Source organism: Barbus barbus (assembly GCF_936440315.1).
Source record: "Barbus barbus genome assembly, chromosome: 16".
Taxonomy (NCBI): domain Eukaryota; kingdom Metazoa; phylum Chordata; class Actinopteri; order Cypriniformes; family Cyprinidae; genus Barbus; species Barbus barbus.
Genome location: NC_136744.1, coordinates 31036156 through 31061155, shown reverse-complemented (window position 1 = coordinate 31061155; position 25000 = coordinate 31036156). Strand labels below are relative to the sequence as shown.

Here is a 25000-nt window from a genome sequence, read left to right as displayed (position 1 = left end):
TTGAGTTAATTCTGCATCCTGTTTGCAGCCTCAGTTCAAATTCAGAAACGCATTTTAAAGACAGTCTTACTTCAGTTATGAATAGCATACAATCTGTTCTTTTATTTTTCACCAAGTCTGTTCCTTTATTTTCATCATGTGATGTGTTTGATTTATAAAGAATTTTATAAGAAGTTTATAAAGAATATCTGCTAGATGTGGCATCTTCACTTGTGAAATCGGTGGGTCTGGATGTGAAGCACTGTACTCGACACACACACTCGACACACACACTCGCACGCACACACGCACACACACACACGTACACGTGCGACGACTCCCTTCACACATGATGAGCGTCTGGTGGCTCATCCTCACACGCTGGTCACACTCTCACAGGAATCAAGGTCTGACCGCTGTGGAAAAATGACCACTTTTATGTTTGCTTTATGGCTCATTTTTCAAAGCCACCGCAAAAAATCCATGAAAGGTCAGTGGATTCGTGCCGCGGAGCTCAGCCCGTGTCTCGTCTGAAGGCCTTCAGCAGCGCTTTACTCGAGCGATGATGTTATTTCAGTGCAAATGTTGAAGGTGATTCATGGCTTCCTTGTGCTTCATGTAGTCTTACTGCAGATCGTACAGGAAAACTGGCTTTTGACTAAAGACCGCAGTAAATATTCATGCAGGATGTTTGATTTATTTATTTTATAGCTGTTAGTTCTATTACAGATTTGGATTATTTTGACTTAGATTTTATCTTTATATTTTTCTTTAAAAAATATACGTGTGCATTGTTTTGATTCATTTTTAATTTATTAGATGTAGTTGCTTTAGTACGTAAATTTAAACTATACAAAAATTAGATGCTAAAATCTAGCTGAATTGAAGCCCTTTTTTTATTCATTTTTATTTAGATTTTTTCTGTTTTCACAATTTCAGTTAAAATTTGTTATTTGTGCATTTTTTATAAACATTAAAAAAATACCTATATATATATATATATATATATATATATATATATATATATATAATTTTAGATGGATAGATTTATTTAATTTTTTTTGTAAAAAACATAATTTTATTACAAAAATATTGGTTTTTTTTAAATGTTTTTTGGTTTTTAAAAATATTAGTATTAAATTTAAACAACAGTTTTTTAAATATATATATTTTGATATTATTATTTATACTGTTATTTCAGTTTCAGTTTTTTTATTTTTATTTTAGTTATAATAACCCTGTGTGGAGGATGTTGTTGTTTGCCTGCAGTCGCTGCACTCTTCGTATCGTCCTGGTTCTGTTCGGTCTGGTCCAAACCCGGGTTAGAGACCTTCGCTGTCAGAGCAGCCAATAAAATCCGCCTTTATGGCTGGCTTATTGTCTTTCTGTCTGCAATTACAGCAATTACTCATTTCCTCGTCCGGCCTGCACCACGCACTTAACAGAGTGCATTTTACTAATGGAAAATTAAGTAGCGCCCGTGACAGTCCGCTTTATAAATATGTAAAATACACTTTTAATTATTTGGAGTGAATCTGACAGGTAATCAATAACGCTGGACGTGACAAACATACGCTTGACACTGGCCATTGTAAAGCACCGCTTAAAAGATAAGAGTTTCCTGTCAGCGCCGTCCGGCTCCAATTAATATTTGGAGTCTGTCACTGCGCAGGACAAATGGATTAATTGCGGGCCGCTAATATAATAGCTTCTTCATGAAGAGCTCAGGAGGAGGCCGGCTTGAACTCTGACGTTACATATTCATTAGAGCTTGTGTTTGGAATTATTATGATGATATCTATGATTATGATGCCTGTGTTTATTCAAGATTCAAGATTCAAGAGTTTTATTTGTCACATACACAATTATACAGAGTATAACCAGCAGTGAAATGTAGGTCAGGTCCACTCCAAGGACAGTGCCATTATAAAGTATACAAATATTAAGAGAAGAAAAGTAGAAAAAATAAAATAAAAGATAAGATAAGATAAAAAATATAAATATAAATGTGCAGGTCAGTATGTTGTTGACTTAAATAGTAATAAGAGGAATGTGCAAAAATAATGTGCAAAAAAGTTGTACAGGGTATTTGAATAGCAGCAATATGAGGTAGAGAAAAATTATGAATAGCTTATTGATATGGTGATATTACATGGAGTCAAGTGATGTTATGACACAGAGTTAGAGTTTAGGAGCCTGATGGCCTGGGGGAAGAAGCTCCTCCTAAGTCTCTCAGTTTTTGCCATCAGGCTACGGAAGCGCTTACCAGATGGAAGCAAAGTGAATAGATGGTTACCAGGGTGACTAGAGTCCTTGATGATTTTAACAGCTGTACTTTTGCAGCGTTTGAGGTAGATGTCCTGCAAAGAGGGGAAAGCAGACCCTGAGATGCGCTCAGCTAAGCGCACAACTCTCTGTAGTGCTTTGCAGTCCTGATTGGAGCTGTTTCCATACCACACTGAGATGCACTGAGTCAATACACTTTCTATGGTCCCTGAATAGAAAGTTTTCAGGATTGCTGGTGAGACCCTGAATTTCCTCAGCTGTCGCAGATGGTACAGTCTTTGCCTGGCTTTCTTAACCTGTGTTTGGATGTGTGTAGTCCAAGTCAGGTTCTCGGAGATGTTTACACCGAGGTACTTGAAGCTGCTCACCCTCTCCACAGGGGTCCCACTGATCATAAGAGGAGTGTAGGGCTGCTGCTATCTCTTCCTAAAGTCCATGATCAGCTCTTTAGTTTTGCTCACATTCAGACAGAGACAGTTGTCCTGGCACCATGATGTGAGTCTCTCTACCTCATCCAAGTATGCGGACTCATCGTTGTTGGAGATGAGGCCCAGAACCACAGTATCATCAGCGAATTTGACAATAGATGTGGAGCTGTGAGAGGACACGCTGTCATGCGTGTAGAGAGAGTAGAGCAGGGGACTCAGGACACAGCCCTGTGGGGCTCCTATGTATGGTTTATTATGAGGTGCTGTGATTATCTGAAGAAGTACAGCAAACACTGGTCATAACTTTCATAATGCTCAACAGATCAGAGAAATTATGCTATGATCCGTCGAGTCACATTTTCATATAGTTCATATTTTAATGTACATCAATAAGCTTTGGGCGATTAAAATGTTAATGGATCATTATTCAATGTTATTCAAATGCAATAGAACGTTCAGAAATACCCTTATTTAATCTTAATTGAAATAACAATATAATAACAACTATATATATATGTGTGTGTGTGTGTGTATATATATTTATATGTATATGTATTTAAAATATATATAGTCTATATAATTTGTATTCATTTTTGTTTTAGCTATTTTAGTACATAAAGTTAAAATAAATTCAAATGAGAAATGTTGCCTTGGCAAACTAGCTGAAATATTTTTTTTTTTTTACATTGACAAGGTTTTTTTTTTTTTAGTTAACTATAATAACCCTGCTTGCATAGGTTATTGGTGCGTTCATGACTTATCGGAATTAGTAAAAACAAAGTAAAGTAAAGTAGAAAGTAGAATATATACAGTCAGGTCCATAAATATTGGGACATCGACACAATTCTAACATTTTTGTCTCTATACACCACCACAATGGATTTCAAATGAAACGAACAAGATGTGCTTTAACTGCAGACTGTCAGCTTTAATTTGAGGGTATTTACATCCAAATCAGGTGAACGGTGTAGGAATTACAACAGTTTGCATATGTGCCTCCCACTTGTTAAGGGACCAAAAGTAATGGGACAGAATAATAATCATAAATCAAACTTTCACTTTTTAATAGTCAAGTCAAGTCAAGTCACCTTTATTTATATAGCGCTTTTTACAATGCAAATTGTCTCAAAGCACTGCACAATATCAAAAAAGGAAAATAATGTGTCAATAAGTTTAAATAGTGTCTTTGCAATCAGGTCGACGATATCGCTGGAAATGAAGTGTCCCCAACTAAGCAAGCCAGAGGCGACAGCGGCAAGGAACCAAAACTCCATCGGTGACAGAATGGAGAAAAAACCTTGGGAGAAACCAGGCTCAGTCGGGGGGCCAGTTCTCCTCTGGCCAAACAAACCAGCAGTTCAGTTCCAAACTGCAGCAAGTCAGATTGAATGGGCTCAGCTGGTTCCAGTGGTCTTTTCCGATGGCTGTCTAAGTGGCGGGTTAGACAGCCATCGGAAAAATCTGTCTCTGGCGTTCATCCAGGTGTCTGGCCTCTGCCTATGATCAGGGACACATACGTCATCTCCCGGCGCTGATCCTCCATCTCAGGTGTTTGGTCATCTCAGATCATAGTGAATAGTGATAGTGTGAATAGTGAAGTGACATTCAGCCAAGTATGGTGACCCATACTCGGAATTCGTGCTCTGCATTTAACCCATCCAACGTGCACACACACAGCAGTGAACACACACACACACAGCAGTGAACACACACACACACCGTGAACATACACCCGGAGCAGTGGGCAGCCATTTATGCTGCGGCGCCCGGGGAGCAGTTGGGGGTTCGGTGTCTTGCTCAAGGGCACCTCAGTCGTGGTATTGAGGGTGGAGAGAGCGCTGGACATTCGCTCCCCCCACCTACAATTCTTGCCGGCCCGAGACTCGAACCCACAACCTTTGGATCACGAGTCCAACTCTCTAACCATTAGGCCACGACTTCCCATGTAATGGTTAGATCATGTAATGGTTAGATCCAGACTGAAGTTCTGTAATTCCTGGCTACCACGGGATGTTAATCCCGTGGCAGAAACGGAGAGACAAGTAGAGACATAATTAGCGTAGCTGCTGTTCCATCTAAGCAAAAATAAATTGTTCAGCCCAAGCTAAAGAATAATAATAATGTACGTCTGATCATATATAACTGCAGTACAAGATTATAAAATGCATTATGTGAATGCTTGGCTAAAGAGATGTGTCTTTAATCTAGATTTAAACAGAGAGAGTGTGTCTGAACCCTGAACGTTATCAGGAAGGCTCTTCCAGAGTTTGGGAGCCAAATGTGAAAAAGCTCTACCTCCTTTAGTGGACTTTGCTATCCTAGGTACTACCAAAAGTCCAGAGTTTTGCGACCTTAGAGAGCGGGTTGGATTATACATTTAGTCATTTGGCAGTTATGCGTGGTAGAAGACAAGTTAGGTACGCAGGAGCTAAACCATTTAGGGCCTTATAGGCAAGTAATAATATTTTGTAAATGATACGGAACTGAATAGGTAGCCAGTGCAGAGACTGTAAAATTGGGGTAATATGATCATATTTTCTTGACCTGGTAAGAACTCTAGCCGCTGCATTCTGGACTATCTGTAGCTTGTTTATTGAAGATGCAGGACAACCAGCTAGCAGTGCATTACAATAGTCCAGTCTAGAGGTCATGAATGCATGAACTAGCTTTTCTGCATCAGAAACGGGTAGCATGCTTCGAAGCTTAGCAATGTTCCTGAGATGGAAGAATGCTGTTTTTGTAACATGGGAAATATGATTTTCAAAGGACAAGTTGCTGTCTAATATAACACCCATATTTTTGACTTTAGAGGACGCAACAGTGCAATACTTGGTTGCAAATCCTTTGCAGTCAATTACAGCCTGAAGTCTGGAACGCATAGACATCACCAGACGCTGGGTTTCATCCCTGGTGATGCTCTGCCAGGCCTCTACTGCAACCGTCTTCAGTTCCTGCTTGTTCTTGGGGCATTTTCCCTTCAGTTTTGTCTTCAGCAAGTGAAATGCATGCTCAATCGGATTCAGGTCAGGTGATTGACTTGGCCATTGCATAACAGTCCCCTTCTTTCCCTTCAAAAACTCTTTGGTTGCTTTTGCAGTATGCTTTGGGTCATTGTCCATCTGCACTGTGTAGCGCCGTCCAGTGTGTTCTGAAGCATTTGGCTGAATATGAGCAGATAATATTGCCCGAAACACTTCAGAATTCATCCCGCTGCTTTTGTCAGCAGTCACAGCATCAATAAATACAAGAGAACCAGTTCCACTGGCAGCCATACATGCCACGCCATGACACTACCACCACCATGCTTCACTGATGAGGTGGTATGCTTAGGATCATGAGCAGTTCCTTTCCTTCTCCATACTCTTCTCTTCCCATCACTCTGGTACAAGCTGATATTGGTCTCATCTGTCCATAGGATGTTGTTCCAGAACTGTGAAGGCTTTTTTAGATGTCGTTTGGCAAACTCTAATCTGGCCTTCCTGTTTTTGAGGCTCACCAATGGTTTACATCTTGTGGTGAACCCTCTGTATTCACTCTGGTGAAGTCTTCTCTTGATTGTTGACTTTGACACACATACACCTACCTCCTGGAGAGTGTTCTTGATCTGGCCAACTGTTGTGAAGGGTGTTTTCTTCACCAGGGAAAGAATTCTTCGGTCATCCACCACAGTTGTTTTCCGTGGTCTTCCGGGTCTTTTGGTGTTGCTGAGCTCACCGGTGCGTTCCTTCTTTTTAAGAATGTTCCAAACAGTTGTTTTGGCCACGCCTAATGTTTTTGCTATCTCTCTGATGGGTTTGTTTTGTTTTTTCAGCCTAATGATGGCTTGCTTCACTGATAGTGACAGCTCTTTGGATCTCATCTTGACAGCAACAGATTCCAAATGCAAATAGCACACTTGAAATGAACTCTGGACCTTTTATCTGCTCATTGTAATTGGGATAATGAGGGAATAACACACACCTGGCCATGGAACAGCGGAGAAGCCAATTGTCCCATTACTTTTGGTCCCTTAACAAGTGGGAGGCACATATGCAAACTGTTGTAATTCCTACACCGTTCACCTGATTTGGATGTAAATACCCTCAAATTAAAGCTGACAGTCTGCAGTTAAAGCACATCTTGTTCGTTTCATTTGAAATCCATTGTGGTGGTGTATAGAGCCAAAAATGTTAGAATTGTGTCGATGTCCCAATATTTATGGACCTGACTGTATTTCTCTCCAGAAGCATCACTTGATGTATGTTAAAAGAAATGCACAGATATTGATGTGTTCATGACACTACAGGAATTGTGAGTTTCTGACTAGTAAAAAGAACATAGAAAGCTCTGTCTTCAACTATTCAACCATTGTGACGTCATGTAGGTAAAACCAGACAGAATAACGGTTAATGTTAGTTAGATTCTCAACTACCCATGACTGTTTGCCATGTCTTTATTCCTGTTATCCCTGCTGCGTTTCTTCGTTCTTCAGTGTTGTGTGAGAGCAGGTGTAATGTGGCTCTTCTGAATGGAGTTGTTTGGTGAATGAATGTGTTTTTTATTGATCTTCTGCTGTTTCATACAGTTGGTTTGTGGAATGGTCTCAGTCTCAGTTTGAGGTGAAACAGCACATAAACTAAAGCAAACAAAAATAAACAGAAGCCTCCTGGAAACTGACCTTCATCGCCGTCTCTCTCTTCCTCTCCTCGCTGGGCCGCCGGGTCGCGCCGGGAATGTTCTCATCAATTAAATGTGAACGCTGGGGTGAGCGGGACCTTCTGTTTGTGCTTTTGACAAATCAGCAAATGTTTAATCTCAAGATGAGCCACGCGGCGCTCATAAATAATGCAGGAGGGCTTCTGTGCCCACAGTCCTTCAGTGCCAGTCCACCACCATCATCTTCATCAGCAGCATCTTCCTCATTCACAGACACACTAAAGAACTTTATTTAGGACAGGTGTTTGCTCTCTGGAACTGGATTTCACTCTTTATGAGTGCATGTCTGACCCAAAAAACACCCATTTATATCAGTTGAGTTTAAATCAAATGCAGGTATATCTGTCAATAATGCATAATAATGCAAAAAATTAATTTCCTACTTCTACTTAAAAACTGAAGTTTGGCTGCTGCTGTAAACTTTTAAGTATAATGAAATCTGCTGTGCAAGTCAAGCTTCAATTATATTAAACTAATGGAAAAAATGTACCCATATATATATATATATATATATATATATATATATATATATATATATATATATATATATATATATATATATATATATATATATATATATATATATATATATAAGATATGATCAGTAAGTCAAGTCAACAAATGTTTTTATTTTATTTACTCAGTCAAGTTTAACCCAAATTGATTTCATTTTTTAAGTTATACAAGATTTAGCAAAATTTTTTCCATTAGTTTAATATAATTGAAGTTTGACTTGCACAGCAGATTTCATTATACTTAAAAGTTTACAGCAGCAGCCAAACTTCAGTAGGAGATGAATTTTTTGCATTATTATGCATTATTGACATATATATATATATATATATATATATATATATATATATATATATATATATATATATATATATATATATATATATATATATATATATATATATATATATATATATATATATATTTGGCTAGTCCCTCATAAAGTGATTATATTTGCTGTCCAATTATTTGTAGATGTTGTGTTTGTGGAAACCGCGATTCATTACCGTTTAAAAGTTTGGGGTAATTAAGTAAATTAAATCCATTCTTATCAAGGATGCATTAAATTGATGAAAAGTGACAGTAAAAACATTTACAATGTTACAAAAGATTTCTTTCAATTTTTACTGTATTTTTGATCAAATAAATGCAGACTTGGTGATCAGAAGAGACTCAGAGTTTCTCTTGCAGTTCCTAATAAAGTCACCAGCCAACTGGCACGTAACCCGTTTACTCGCCAAACCAGTTTTTTAACTGTCGGTCGGATCTTGGCGAGTGTTGATTTTGGACTCAGATCTTGCATATGTGTGAAGATCAGTGAAGCAGAGAGAACCTGAGAGCGTCAGATGGCCATTCAGTCCGTCTCTAACCAGTTCTATTGTGCTCTTTTCTTGCTTCCTAACTGTATTCTCTGAGCGCTTGTATTCGCTGATGCCGGGACGTCCGTCTCCCATGACTCCTGAGCGTCTCTCCGCGTCTTTAGACACTATTGAGAGCTTTAGCCCGCAGTTTTGGGCCGCTGCATTGAGCCCCGAGCGGACAGGAAGCAGGTTTTGCTCTTTTTAGGCCAACTTGAGGACTGGAGGTGCAAAAGCCCCTCAGAAAAGCAGTTAGTGAACTGTGAACCGCATCAAATCCCCGGCGCCTTACGCCCGCGGGCTCCGTTTGTTTGGGCCGTCGACAGATACAGAAACCGTCTGATTGTTCAGTAAAAATTAAGAATATAATCCTATTGAAGTAAATCTTTGGTCATGCTAAACTCTGACTGTGCTGCTTTGAGCGGCTCAGATCGAGCGCTTTGACAGAATCGGCTCTGGCTATAATTTACATGTTATATTTGAGCGCCGTGAACTCGTTACATAAGAAAAGAGGCTTTTCCTTCATATTCACAAGAGCAAGTTTGTGCTCTTTTGTGGTGTTGGGTTTTACATAAACACATGAACTTATGAATCACGACTGACGTCACTTGATATTCTGTGAACCGTATCTGCTGAGAAATCTCACTACAATGATGCATTATTGACCCGACAGTAATAAAAGTGCTTATTTCAACTGGTTTTAAATGTATTTGCTACTTTACTAAGTAGTGCTTGACCGAAAATTTTTTTTTTTAATGGTGATATCTTGGCAGCCGATATATGACATCAAAATATTGAATAAAAAAATTGTAAAAACACATACATCATTTCTGAAATTAAATCAAAATAGATTTAATATGATGTATTTAGATGCATTTAGTACTTTACAAAGTAGTGGTCGACCAATATGGGTTTTTTGTTGCCGATATCCTGGCGGCCGATGGCCGATACAAAGCTGATATATATATCACAATATTTAATTAAAAAAAAAATTCAAACACATGCATAATATTTGCTGAAATTAAATCTATTTTAAAATATATTTAATTAGATGTATTTAGATGCATTTTTGATAGTTTACTAAGTAGTGGTTGACTGATCTGGGTTTTTTTGTTGCCGATATCTTGGCGGCCGATAGCCAGTATAAAGCCGATATATGAGATCAAAATATTTAATAAAAAAAAAAAACACATGCATAACATTTGCTGAAATTAAATCAATTTCAAAACGCATTTTTTAATGTATTTTTGTCATGTATATACATACATGATTCCTTTATGATATGCCATTTAAAAATAGTAAAAAAGGTTTGCATAACAATTGCTGAAATTTTATCAAAACAGATTCAATATGATGTGTTTAGATGTATTTGGTATTTTAATAAGTAGTGGTCGACCAATATGTATTTTTTGATGGCCGATATCTTGGCACATGATGGACGATACATATATAATATCTCAATATTTAATTAAAAAAATAGTAAAAACACATGCAAAACAGTTGCTGAAATTAAATCTATTTCAAAATAGATTATTGGAGATATTTAGAGGTATTTTCTACATGACTAAATATTGGTCAGCTGATATGGATTTTTTTAAAGACCGATATCTTGGCGGCTGATGGCTGATATAAAGTCGATATATATGGTATCACAATATTTGATTTAAAAACAGTAAAAACACATGCATAACAATTTCTGAAATAAAATATATTTTTAAAATAATGTTTCCGTTATATCAGCCAAACCGATAATACAAATGCCGATATATCGGCCAACCCCAATTTTCACAAAACAGGTGAAGAAATCCCACAGATGCACATCTGCAGACCAGAAGATGACAGAAACTTGAAGAAAACGCACTTGAGTTTCTATGTTGAGTAATTTCTCTATCTTTGTCTTTCAGGCTCTAGGATGTTGCTACTTAATCCACGAATCCTTGAAAAACATCCAGCAGTTTGATTTCAAAGGTGCGTGTGTCCCTTTAATACGGCCTGTCATCAATCCCATCAGATCCAAGCGCGGTCAAGGTTGTTTCAGAAGCCATAAAACATGCTAAAATGGAGTTACCGATAGGAAACAGTAATGCTTATTAATATTAGGATTTAATTCATGAGATTTCAGCCTCTGGTAATAGTGCACTCAAGCTATTGGACAGTTAGCGGTGACCTCATCAGCGGTAGGGGTCAGAGGTTGCGTGTCCCGACGGTCACACTAATTAAAGCCACTCCCATTACAGCGGTGTGAGCATTAGCCCCCGCCGGACCCTTCAGCCCCGCTCAAACCCGGAGCTCTTAAAGACCACGATATCTCTCACATGATGGCCGTAATCACGCTCTCCATCAAACTCATCATGTGGGGACAAAACCTGAATGAATCATATTTCACCGCAAAACCACGAGACAGAAAAATAAGAACATGTTTCAAGAAAAAGAACAGTGAAAGTGTTTTCCAGTGTGACATTGTTTTTTACACCGAAGTGCATTTCCACAAAAAAAGAAAGTATTTAAACATGTTAGTAATTGATTAATTTATACTGATTTATTTGAGTAATTAATTTATGCTGATATAAAGGGAAAAAATTATTTTAGTAAAGATTATTATGGTGGTAATCACACAAAAACTCAAAAGTAAATTTTGAGAAATCCAGATGCATTATAGCCATGAGATTTTATGTAGTTAAAAAAAAAGTAAAATAAAATAAACAAACAAATAAATAAAATATATAACATGTATATTTTTTATTACCTTAATATTATTTTTATTTATTTTTTATAATTTGAATGCATTTAAGCACTTTTTTTTCTTTTTCCTTTTGGTTTTGTATTTGTTTAAATTATGCTCATAAATGTATAATTTATGTTTTGTATAATGTATATGTAATTTTTCATAATTTTTTATACTTAAAGACTATATTTTTGTAATGGTGATCATCTTTCAGTGTCATGAAAATTACACACAAACTCAAAAGTAAATTCAAGTAATGCATCTAGATGCATTAAAGCCATGAGATTTAATGTAGTTAAAATAAAATAATACAAATAAATAAATAAAAACAAACAAATGAATAAATAAATATGTATATATTTTTATTACCTTAAAATAGTTTTTTTAATAATTTGAATGCATTTAAGCAATTTTTTCTTTTTCCTTTTGGCTTTATATTTGTTTAAATTATGCTGATTTAAATGTAAAAAATATATAATTTTTATACTTAAAGACTAGAGTTTTGTAATGGTGATCATCTTTCGGTGTCATGAGAATTACACAAAAACTCAAAAGTAAATTCTGGTTTGTTTGTGTGTGTGAGCAGTAGGTGGCGCAGTTGCCCTGATCTCTCGTACTCTAATAAGAGTCTCTGAACATGTTAGCATGTTAATCAGTGTGGTTTTATTCCTCCTCACAGCCAAGAAGTTCAGGAAGCTGGTTGGTAAGGAGGTGTGTTCGGACGCTCTGCCAAACACAGCCACGCTGGAGAAGGAGAAGTTTCCTCAAGACTATTTTCCTGAGGTGCGTCTGCTCCTTCATACTTCATCGTGAGAGTGTTGTGTACAATAACATCAGAGATGATTCAGTCTGGGCCTGTTGCAATAATCAATATATCGACTTATCGCACAATACATGTACATGACCTCAATAATTTTTGGTGACGCAAAATATTGCCCATTATATTTACATAAAAAGTAATGTCGCCATGTTTTTTTGCATTCCACGTGCTCCTGTGTCTTTTGCAGCTTCTCGTACATAACGTGCTGTAGTCTTGAGCTGGTAGATCAGATTTAATAAAATGCTTCTATAAAAAGCGTTTCATCTGCAGATATGGCCATAGTTAGGGATCTGTGCCTTTGTGCATGCAGACATCTGACGGCTAAGCAGTGACTGTTTTTCAGCAATAGTGTGCACTCTTAATTTACAGAGAAAAGAAGGTCAGGGAAAAATCTCCAAACAAGTTCTTTGTGCATTTTTCTTTTTACTTTTCACTTTGTTAGAAAATGTTTATTTACTATTTATTTAATTTTTTTAAGGTATCTAATATTTTGATACTTAATTTAATTTCTATGATCTAAATATTCTTTGTTGTCAGTGTCTAGGCCTTCTTGCATTATTATGCTGTTAAATTATGATTATATATTCAGTGGCATAAAATGGTCTTAAAATGACAATAATATCACTTATCACAATTATTTCTGGGGCAATATATCACACAATAAAAAGTTGTTATTGTGACAGGCCTACTTCAGTCACATTTGTGACCCTGGAGCACAAAACCAGTCATAAGGGTCAATAGATTTATGCATCATCTGAATAAATAATCTTTCCATTGATGTATGGTTTGTTATGATCGGACAATATTTATCTGAGATACAACTATTAGAAAATCTGGAATCTGAGGATGCAAAAAAATCTAAATATTGAGAAAATCTCCTTTAAAGTTGTTCAAATGAAGTTCTTAGCATTGCATATTACTAATCAAAAATGAAGTTTTGATATATTTACGGTAGGAAATGTACTAAATATCTTCATGGAACATGATCTTAATATCCTAATGATTTTTGGCATAAAAGAGAAATTGATAATTTTGATCCATACAATGTATTGTTGGCTATTGCTACAAATATACCTGTGCTACTGATGACTGCTTTTGTGCTGCAGGGACACATTTTCTCAGATTGAGAGCATGAGCACTTGACTGATTCAATCTTAAATCATTACAGCCCTGAATATGGCATCCCTGCTTAATTTGGTTCACAGTATTGTTCATTTAAATAATTTAAGTAATAAGTAACATAACATATAAAATAAAAATTATGTATTTAAAGGGGTCATGATATGGATAATATGTTCCTTGAGATTTACTTATTGTATAATGTTAATAAAGTTTTTTGCACAAAAAAAACAACAAATAAATATGTGGGAAAATGATTATTTTCAACCCTCCTTCTGAGCCTCTGTCTAAAACGAGCTGTTTTTAAGAGGCGGGTCCTTAAGGCTTCTCAGTAATCGGCCTCTGTTCTGATTGGCTAACATCACTGCATAGGAAACAGCATCAATGCCCCTCGCTATTGCATGTTGACAACATAATCAAAATAAACCGGTCATTTCCAGGCGAAGCATTATGAAATCCTTTACTTCCGGTTTGTGATGCAGCTGCAGTCAGATCTTGCTCCGCTTCATCTTTCAACTAATGTTTCTTTGTGACTCTCCATGACACTGTGCCTCGATAACAAAACGATCCGGGACGCCATGTTTATGCAAATGTTTGCGCCTCATCATTGTGACATCATCATGCACCTCAGATCCGAACGAGACGTTTCTGGAGCTTGATTAAATAAATGCTTTGTTTATAATGAGGAGGACGTCTTTAATGGTACAAAGACCTCTTACGTGCCAACAAATCAAGGCAAATTTGATTTCTCATGTCATGACCCCTTTAAATGAATAATAATTCAAAGTAATTTCGGTCTCCTTAATTATTAGTTTTATTTAACATACAGCGCTTAAAACTTCTGCAATCACAAACTGACTTGTGGGTAATTAATATATCGGCTCTCCCAGTCTCTCTCAGAAAACAAGCAGCTTTGTCATAATTATCGCTGAAACACTAGATGAAATATCCATTAATGGGGGCCTTTGAATTTCATTTCAGCAGTTTTTACTGTCACTTAAGCATATTTAGTGCATATATATCTGCATTATATCGGCTTTCAAGATGTTTGAAGCATGCAAATTAATGGAATATTGGAGTAATTCATTTTTATTCACACAAATTCCATACATTTTTCTATTTTCTATTTTATTTTTCTGATTTTGAATCGATCTTCATTTGTGCTGTTTTCTGTTTTTAATTTGTAGCACCTGCCATCCAATAATTGCAATAAGATGCATGCTTTGTTTTGATATTAAAAGCATTCAAATTTGGTCAATTTTAGGGTTAAATGTTTTTATACAGTTCAATTGAGTGCTGATTATTAAATAAATGTGATTAATGAATTAACTATTAAATAAGTCTTGTTTCTGGTTTCCGTTATCGACTAAATCAAAACTTTAATTTTATTTTTTATATGAAATAATTGTGGTGCATCAATAGTGTGTATATATATATATATATATATATATATATATATATATATATATATATATATATATATATATATATATATATATATATATATATGTATGTATATATATGTATATATGTATATGTATATGTGTGAGTTTATTTATATATACATATATAGTAAATAGTATTGTGTATTTATTGTAATTAAACACAATATAATTATTTTTTTTCCTTTGGTTTCTTAACTGTTTTATACAGCTCATTGATAATTGATTATTGAGTGTTGATTAGTACCTAAATGTAATTGAACTTGGTTATTGGTTTGGGTTTCGTCTAGTTTTGGTGTGGTTGATATAGTTGTATGTGGAGCATGTTAGTTTGTGGGGGCTGTGCCGGTTGAGCGGTGTGATTTACTGCAGGCAGTGTTTCATATCTGTGTTCTGTAGGGCTGATATACTAATAAAGCGCACGTGTCAGCTGGATCCGTGCCTCCCATCCGTCTCTCACACTCCGGCAAACAGCGGCCCGTAAATATATGCAAAAACAGCGTGCTGGCCTTTCACGCGCCGCTACCGATCTCCAGCGCTTCCACAAATAACACGCTTCCTCCTGATGAGAAAACAATGACGTTTACAGAAGCGCCGCACCTTCAGAGCAGAGAGAAAACAGAAAGAGAAAAGTTTGCGATGCATTGATTTACGCGCTCATGAATCTCCCGAGAGCAGCACTCCACATAATGTTCGGCCATTTAAAGCAGCAGATTTGTGTAGTCTATCAAGGGCTTTCTCAGTAGTGAGAAATTGCTTGTTATCGTAGATCACAGATACGGCTCCAACCTCTTATGAAAGATGAATTAATTTCACTAATGCTTTAATGCAGGTTTCTCATGAGGCGGGCAGGCTGGCGATAACCTCGGCTTCATCCTGTGATTTATGCCGTCTTTTAGTAGATGAAACCGCCCGGATTCGCCATCCATCTGCCTCCCTAAAGCAGTCCTATTACACAGCGCTGTTTGGACGCTTCAGCTGCTGCTCATGTGTTTTAGCGCTGTTAGCGATCTGTTATCACACCGCTGCACTGATGTTTGATCTGAAAAATCAGTCTCGGTTCACACAGTTTGCTCATCAGTTTTGTGCTCTATTGACCAATCAGCTTGTCATTTTCTAATCAGGGTTTCTGAGGGTCTTAAAAAGTCTTAATTCACCGTTCCACAGATTAAAGCCTAAAAAGGTCTTAAATCAGAGCAGAAAGTCTTAAATTCATAAAGTCATGGCATTCAGTGCTGCTTCTTCAAGATACATTTGCTTGAGATACAAAATGAAGATTGAAAACAAAACAAAACATGTCTGCAGCTGATGGATGGGTCATTACAATAAAATGATCAAATAAAATGCATTAAATGTCATTTTCAAGTGCAAATATCTGAACATCCTTAAATCAAGATACAATTATTGGAGACTGAAATAAAATAAAATAAAATGTTCACTTTAAATATGGACAGAAAACACTAAATATCTGCAGCTGGTGGATAAGTCAAATATGATTAAATTGGATAAAATAAAATTGTAAAAGACAGTGCTAAAAATGTGAAATTATTTTATATGTGCTGTATATGCAGAAAATTAAATGCATTAAATGGTGCATGCACTGCAAAAAGAAAATTAAATATTAATTCTTCCTTTTTGACATTTACATTACATGTAGTCATTTAGCAGATGCTTTTATCCAAAGCGAATTACAAAAGAGGACAATAGGAGCAATCAGAATCAACAAAAGAGCAATAATATGCAAGTGCTGTAACAAGTCTCAGTTAGCTTAACAGTACATTAGCAAGGTTTTTAATATTTTTTTTCACTGGAAAACAAGACAAAAAAAACAACAACGTATTTGCAGTGCAATCGGAGGTACAGTAAAAGTTATTTCCATATGCTAGTGCTTGAGAGCAGAGATATTCCAGACATATTTGTTTTAATGGAGATCTGTTGGAAGTAGTTTTTTTTCTTTGAATAGTCACAAATAGAAGACATATTTACATCTGGAGCACATATCGACGTATTGTGTTCCTCACGCTCTTGACTTGCTCTTAAGCGCTCGGTTTTCCCGAGCTGCTGCTTCATCAATAAAGCGTCCGTCTGTCAAACGCCTCGATGACATCACCTGCGTTCCGCCCTTGATTGACAGCTGGCGGATTCCCTGGCAGCCAATCAGGAGGAGGCAGCTGTGATTAATGTGTGTTTGTACCCTTGACTCCACAGAAGCTGCTCTTCTCTGGGTCTGTGTAATGAGCGCGTGACCCGTCTCCTCTTTAGGGCCCCTGTGTGAGTTATGTCTGTAAGTGCTGCTCCAGCCAGCGCCACAATATTAATTGAAACGCTGAATAAGAGAGAAGTGCACAGAACAACAGGCGCTGCTTGTGAACGGTCGTGTTGCTGCGTTTAATCCGGTCGATCCGTGTATTTGATGATCATCAGTGTGAGAAAAGACTGACTCTGTGTCTCAGCGTTGTGTTTGGTTTCAGAGCAGCGACAGAAAATACCTGCTAAACTCAACATTTACAGACTCACTGGATTTAAAGTGAGCTCAGGTCTCGTTTGGACTTTTTGAGTTGTGAACAGGTTTCAGTCCTCTTTCCATTTGCACAGTTGATTTATTTTAATTCTTTTTTTTTTTTGTATTTCATTTTATTTTAAATTTAATCTTATTTTATTTTATTTTATTTAATCTTAAGGTTTAAAATAAGGTCAAACCTTATTTTAAAATTGCATGATTTAATTTTATTTTATTTGAAATAATTTAATCTTGTTTTATTATAATGTAATGTTGTATAATTTTTTTTTCTTGTTTTTTTTTTCTTATTTTATAATAATATAATTTATTTTATTTTACTAATCTTATTTTATCTTGTTTTATTTTAAAATATTATTTTACTTTATTTTGACTAATTTATTTTATATTTTTATTATAATGTAGTATTATTTTACAACTTTTATTTTAATTGTAACTCATTTAATCTTGTTTTGTTATAATGTAATATAATTGTGTTTTATTATTTTTTATTTTTTATTTATAATAATATTATTTAATTTATTTTATTTTTACTAATCTTATTTTATAATAATAATAATAATAATGTTTTTATTTTATTTTAAATAATTGAATTTTATTTTATTATAATATTATGTCATTTGTATTTGTCCTATTTTTTTTATATTTTCTAATATTATTCAGATATTTTATTTTTTGTTGTTTGATGTAATTTTGTCTTTTTTTGTTATTATTCATAAATATAATTCAGCTTATAATATTGCATAATATTATGACATTTTTTTTCCTCCAGCCCAGACTTCTAGTGAAGCAGACTGAGAGCAGACTGTCTCTGAGTTGGTCTCAGTTCAGTCTGATTTGTGTTATTTTAACCTTTCACATTATTGTGATCCACTTCCAGCCCCCTGAACCGAATCGAATGTGAAAGCTCTCTGTTTCAGAGTGAAATGTCTCTCAGAAGAGCATGCTGTCTTGTGTAATCTGAGTCAGACGGCTGCTCTTCATCAATCACGGCTGCTGTTTATTAGTTATTACTCAGCTGCTGTTATTGAAGGTCAGCGTCTGACCCGTGATGAGGGTGGATGGGAGATGAGATTATGTGTGGAGCCGTTCTGAGGAGCGTTCATCTCTGTCTCTGCCCAAACGCTGACCTTTCCAGCACACAGCTGCTCCTGACCCGACCCGACCCGGGCTGGGCTTTCTGCCCACAGTTAAAGGAATACTTCACTTTTGTTGTTTTATTTTATTTTATTTTATTTTATTTTATCTAGCTTAATCGTATTTTATTGCAGTGACCTGTCCAACGGCTAAAGATATTTTGGGTTTTCTGTCCATATTTACAGGAATATTTTTTTATTTTATTTTAGTAGTATCATTTTTATTGTATTATTTATTATTTTAATTTAATGTTTTATTTTATTTTATCTTATCTAATTTAATCTAATGTTGTTATAATATAATAGTATTATTTAGTTTTATTATTATGATTAAATTTGTTTTTTATTTTATTTTATTTTGTCTAACCTTACTTTAAAATAGCATAGTTTAAATTATTATTTTTTAAATTAATTTAATCTTGTTTTACTATAATGTAATATTATAAAATTATTTTATTTTATTTATTTATTTATTTTTTCTTATTTTATCATATAATTTCATTTAATTATTTAATTTTGACTAACTTATGTTGTTATTATAATATTATATAATTAATTTTATTTTTGTATTGTCTAATTCAATCGTTTTTTTTATTACAGTGATCCGTCCACCGACTGCAGATATTGTGTTTTCTGTCTAGATTTAGCTTTGTTCTGTTTTATTTTTTTGTTTTGTTATTATTTGTATTTTATTTTAATATAGTATTTTATTGTATTATTTACTATTTTAATTTGTTTTTTTAATTTAATTTAATTTGTCTAATTTAAACTTATTTTAATTTTTTTATCTTAAATTTATTTTATTTTATTGCAATAAAATACTGCTATATTATATTATTTTAATTTAATGCTTTTTATTTTATTTTTATTAATTTATTTTTTCATCTAATTCAATCCAAACACGTAGTTTTCTTCAGGCTTCTTCACGTTTTGTGTGTATATATTTGTATTGTGGACTGTTGTTAGTTTATACGCTGTAAGGTATGGAGATGATTTTCTCCAGAGAAGTCGTCTGTTCTTGCCATCATCCGCTCGGCCTCGCTGTAGCCCGCAGATTAATTCAAGTATGCAAATGAAATTGAATTTGATCCAGTTAATCTTGTCCTAATGCCGGCTGAAAGATGTGAGGAGCAATCAAATCACTCTCAGGCCTTTCATTTGCATCAGAGTTTTTAAATAAAATTAGTCAATTTGTAATTATGTTTCCCCCGGCCGGTAATTAGTTTATTCATCGCTGCAGTTAACTCCCCATTAGAGATCTCAGAGAGAGAGAGAGGTTATTTCTTTGGTAATCGGGACACTCACAGCATCAATTTGTCTCTCATTTAATAATGTTGAGAGTCATGTGATCGGACAGAAACTGAAGAATAGCGCCGTCTCTCAATCCGACCGAATGAGAAACCTCATTTTCTTCATCTTTGGTAGCATTGTGTTTGATTTCAGAACAATGACAAAGTATTTGTAAACTTGTTTTTGCAAGCTTTGTTCTTGGGGTTAAGTGGATTTACACTGTTACTGGCTTAAAGTGAGCTCTGATCTCATTTTGCTCCTTTTGAGTTGTTTTATTTTATTTTTTGTTTTATTTAAATTTCATGTTTTGTTTAATTTAATATATTTTTTATTTAATTTTGTTTAATTTTATATTCATTGTATTACTTTTTAATAATTTGATACATTTTTATTAATTTTGTATTTTTGTACTATACAGATTAATCTTTATTCAAGCTACAAAAATTAATCAGCCTCTAGAACATTAATAATTTACATCAATAACGGACTTCAGCAGGTTTCACTTTAAAATCAGCGCTGTCTCTTTAAAACCTGATGCACGTGACGCGGATCCGACACACATCCGATTTTCTCCAAATTCTTTACGGTCATTTAAGAACTCATTTAACACATTGAGTGTTAATCATCTTCTTCGTCTAATGTCTGATGACTGAATTATGCCGGCTCAAATGAATGAAGGGATGTGATTTGGTTTGAGTGTGTCTCTGTACTGATGGTTTTTCTCGTCCTGCAGTGTAAATGGTCCAGAAAAGGCTTCATCCGAACCCGATGGGCGCTGGCTGACTGGTGAGTTCATCTCTGTCCTAAACCAGATCAATCCGGCCTTACAGAGAGAGTTCACATCTGTTCTCACTGTTACTGGCTGATCACATCACAAACTGCTTTCATTGTCATATAAAGCAGAAGAGCACAGAACTGATATTTTGGCTGGACTACCACTATTAGAAACAGACATGGTGTACGCATCCAGAACAAGCCTTTCAGACAGGTGCACTGCTAACAACATCACAAACTAAAGCAGAAGAAAAGATTTAACTGCTTCATCAGCCAGTTATGTTTTCTGCAGCTCTGTTCTTTGACTTTAGATAAATAATACAAGTTATTTCAAATTAAATGAGCAAAATAAAAACTATAAAATATGATTTTTTTTAAATTAAAATCAATAATTTAAAATAAAAGCAATATAAAACACAAAAATATGAACTTTTTTAAACTTTCTTAAAATAAATGCTAAATAAAATGAAAATAATAAAACACTTAAAATTATTATTTAAATAAAATCATGTAAAATGACAGCAATCAAAAATAAAACAAAGTATTTTTAATAAATTAAAATAATTTAAAATTTAATTAAAATAAAACACAAAGATATTTTTTTAAATAAAATTGAATAACTTAAAATAAAAGCAGTCAAAATAAAACACTAAAAATATGAAGTATTTTAAAATAAACAATCAAAACAAAACCAAAAAATACTTTTAATAAATTAAATTAAAATAAGTAATTTAAAATAGTCAAAATAAAACACTTTAAAACTAAACTAAATTAAATAGTTTTTTGGTTCACTTGCATGCCATGTGACCATTAACGGACATCAGAGGACCTTGAACATGTGGTAAATTATTGAAATATTAACTTAAACAAGCAAATATTTTAGTTGAAGGGGGTTCAGCCCTTGAAATAAGCTATAATTCTTCAAATGCTTTCGGTCCATGCTACACTGCTTTAGATGCAGGTCTGGCTCCTGTTCTCTGTTGAGCTCTGTGCTGCTAACGCTCAGGTTGCCGGTTCGAGTCTCGATCGGAGGAGAAGTGAAGCTGTAATAAGTCGGCGCGAGTCACTTGGGATAAAAGTCTCTGCTAAAGGACTAACCGCGCTTCTGAGCGAGTTTCTCCCATCTGAACCGCAGGATTAGATTACAGCTAATCGCGTTATCTGAGCGCTTACATATGACAGATGACATGATCAGACCGAGAGAGAGAGAGCGGATAATGCAATAGAAGAACGGCACGAGAACAAGAGCGTCTGACACCGGATGAAGGGAATGAAAAGGTGACGGAGGAATAACAGGCTTAGCCGCGCCGCGCCGCCGAACCTGATTACTGAGACGCTTCCTTAGCACTTCTGATCTGAGCGGCTCACCTCTGCTTTATTGATATATAGAGCAGAGAAACTGATAGACATGTTCATATTAATCAGTGAAACACTTTCTGTGAAGCCTGAGAATATTATAATACATTATGAAGGTGTTCATTTGCATCCATTTTTGTGTAAATACTTGTAAGCACAGATGAAGCGCAGCAGGGTTTCCCAAACGAGGACATGAAAACTTAATTAAAAAAATAAATAATAATAATAATGTTAAAATAAAAAAACTTACAAAATATTTAAATATATAAATATATAATTTATATAAATATAAATAATTTGTATAATTTTATAAATTATATATTAAATCAAGAAATCAAAATAAAACAAATATAAACAGATTTTTAATTAAAATTAAAAACAATAAAAATACTGAAAGTGTGGTTGTTAATTAAATACTAATAATAAAATATTAAAATAATTTACAATTAAGTCGAAACAAAACACTAAAGTATAACATTTTTTAAATAAATTAATAAAATATAAATATGCATTTATATTATATAAATTATAAATTAAAATCAAAATAAAACAAAAATATAAATAAAACAAAAATATAAACTTAAGTTAATTAAAATAAAAGCAATTAAAATAAAATACTGACAAATATTGGAAAAACACATTTTTTAAAACTAATTTAAGTCAAATAAATAATTTAAAATAAAAGCAAACGAAATAAAAAAATGAATTAAAATCAAATAATTAAAAATTAAATAAATAAAATACTTACTAAAAAGTATAACAAATTTTAAATAAATTTGTTAAAATTAAAATAAAATCAGTCAAAATAAAACACACTAAAGTAATAAGCTTGAATTCTTTTTCATTCCATTGTTTTTCATCCTGTGCACATTTACAGAGTAAAATGCAGGTTAACCCATGAAACCAGCAGTGGTCATGTGATTTATTGTGTACATGCTAATAAATCAGCTGCACGGCATGAATGCATTCATAATATATTACACTTGTGGCTTCATAGAAAGTGTTGTTTAAGCTTTTCCTTCACCTGACACACTTCACAGGTGCTTTATGTTGTATCTGTTTTACATTCCTGCATTTTGCAGATGCTTTTATCCATCATGTGATCAGTTCATGCATTGACTGGGACTGGAACCCGTGACTGTGCCGGTGCTCTGTTGCATTGAGAAACTCAGCTGATAATATAAATGTGTTTTCTCTCTCTCAGTGCCTTTGACCTGGTGAACATCCACCTGTTTCACGACGCCTCTAACCTGGTGGCGTGGGAGAAGAGTCCGTCGGTTTACTCAGGAACACGGCAGAAAGCCCTGGGCTTCGTTCTGGACAGGTCAGACAATCTGCTTAAAGCATGTTCACTCTCAATAAATGCATGCAGAACATATCAAGCGCTGGTGAATTACAGCTTAGAGATCATGTTCTTCCACTCACGCCTTCGCTTTCTGTCCAATCAGAGACCAGAGCGGTTTATTACGCTATCATTTACCCTGATTTACAGTTTAAAAAGACCTTTCTTGTTGTTTACATTGAAGATTTTCATCTCATTTATTTATATTCGTCTCATAAACACTTCATCCCAGCACTTGTTTTCCTCTGATTAAATAATGTTTCCAAGTTTTGTGTGTGATCTGAAATAATGCTGTAAAAATTTAATATTTTTAGAAAAATCTATCAAAATAAAACTTATACTAAAAAGATTTTAGATAATGTTATTAGTTCACCTGTATGTCGTGACCATTAACTGATATCAGGTCATTAAATTATTATTAAATATAATAATAAATCTGAAAGGGTACTATAAGAAAATATTTATGCGAATTATTATATTATTTCATTTTCATTTAATTTACATTTCTTCTAATTAAATCATACAAATTTAAATAAAGTAATTTTAAAATAAAAACCATAAAAATAAAACTTACTAAAAATATGTAACGTTTTAGTAGTAGCATGTCATGTGACAATTGTTATTAATTTATTGAAATATTGACTTAAGGATACTTCAAGAAAATATTTTAGACATTTAATATTAATTAATTTTTATTAAATAAAAACTGTAAATATAAAAATCTAAAAGTGATCAAATAACTGTACTCATGTTTTGTTATACTATTGAAATATTAACTTAAAATCTCAGCCGGACTTCAAGTAAATATTTAAGCACAGAGGGGTTTGAGAATTATTAAATTATTGAAATAATAACTTAAAATATCAAAGGGTACTTAAAGAAAATATTTTAGCTAATTAATATGATATGAATTAATTTTAATTTACATTTATTTTAATTAAATCATAAATTAAATGATATTTTTTGTAAAAACCATCAAAATAAAATATTTATTAAAAAGTTTAAATGTTTTATTTGTTCACCTGCATGTCATGTGACCATTAAACAATATCAGAGAATTGTTAAATTATTTAATTATTGAAATCTTAACTTAAAAACTCAAGATAAACTTCAAGAAAATATTTTAGCTCATTAATATTAATTAATTTTTATTTATTTTATTATTTTATTTATTTAATTGAAACCATAAAATAAATAACCATCAAAATAAGCATTACTAAAAATGATCGAATAACTGTGATAATATGAATGTTTTGTTAAAAAAAAATTTAAATATGTGTCCCTGCAGCACAAAAGCAGTCATGAGTAGCACAGGTATATCTGTAGCAATAGCCATCAATACATTGTATGGATCAAAATTATACATTTCTCTTTTATGACAAAAATCATTAGGGTATTAAGATCATGTTCCATGAAGATATTTAGAGAATTTCCTACCATAAATATATCAAAACTTCATTTTTGATTAGTAATATGCATTGCTAAGAACTTCATTTGAACAACTTTAAAGGAGATTTTCTCAATATTTAGATTTTTTTGCTCCCTCAGATTCCAGATTTTCCAATAGTTGTATCTCAGACAGATATTGTCCAATCATAACAAACCATACATCAATGGAAATATTATTTATTCGGCTTTCAGATGGTGTCTCAATAAAAAAATAAATGAACCCTTATGACTGGTTTTGTGCCCCAGAGTCACATATTAACTTAAAATCTCA

The 25000-nt window shown here is 33.9% G+C and overlaps 1 protein-coding gene across 3 annotated transcripts in view; it reads left to right on the top strand.

The window, feature by feature from the left end:
* LOC306882778 (inositol polyphosphate-5-phosphatase A-like) overlaps nt 1-25000 on the top strand; it is a 154944-nt gene that overhangs the window by 69246 nt on the left and 60698 nt on the right. For all 3 annotated transcript variants that reach the window (XM_079437659.1, XM_079437660.1, XM_079437661.1), the window contains exons 5-8: nt 10663-10726; nt 12163-12266; nt 20542-20594; nt 23143-23262. In XM_079437659.1, the coding sequence (XP_079293785.1) occupies nt 10663-10726; nt 12163-12266; nt 20542-20594; nt 23143-23262 (341 nt within the window). The remainder of the gene's footprint in view (nt 1-10662; nt 10727-12162; nt 12267-20541; nt 20595-23142; nt 23263-25000) is intronic.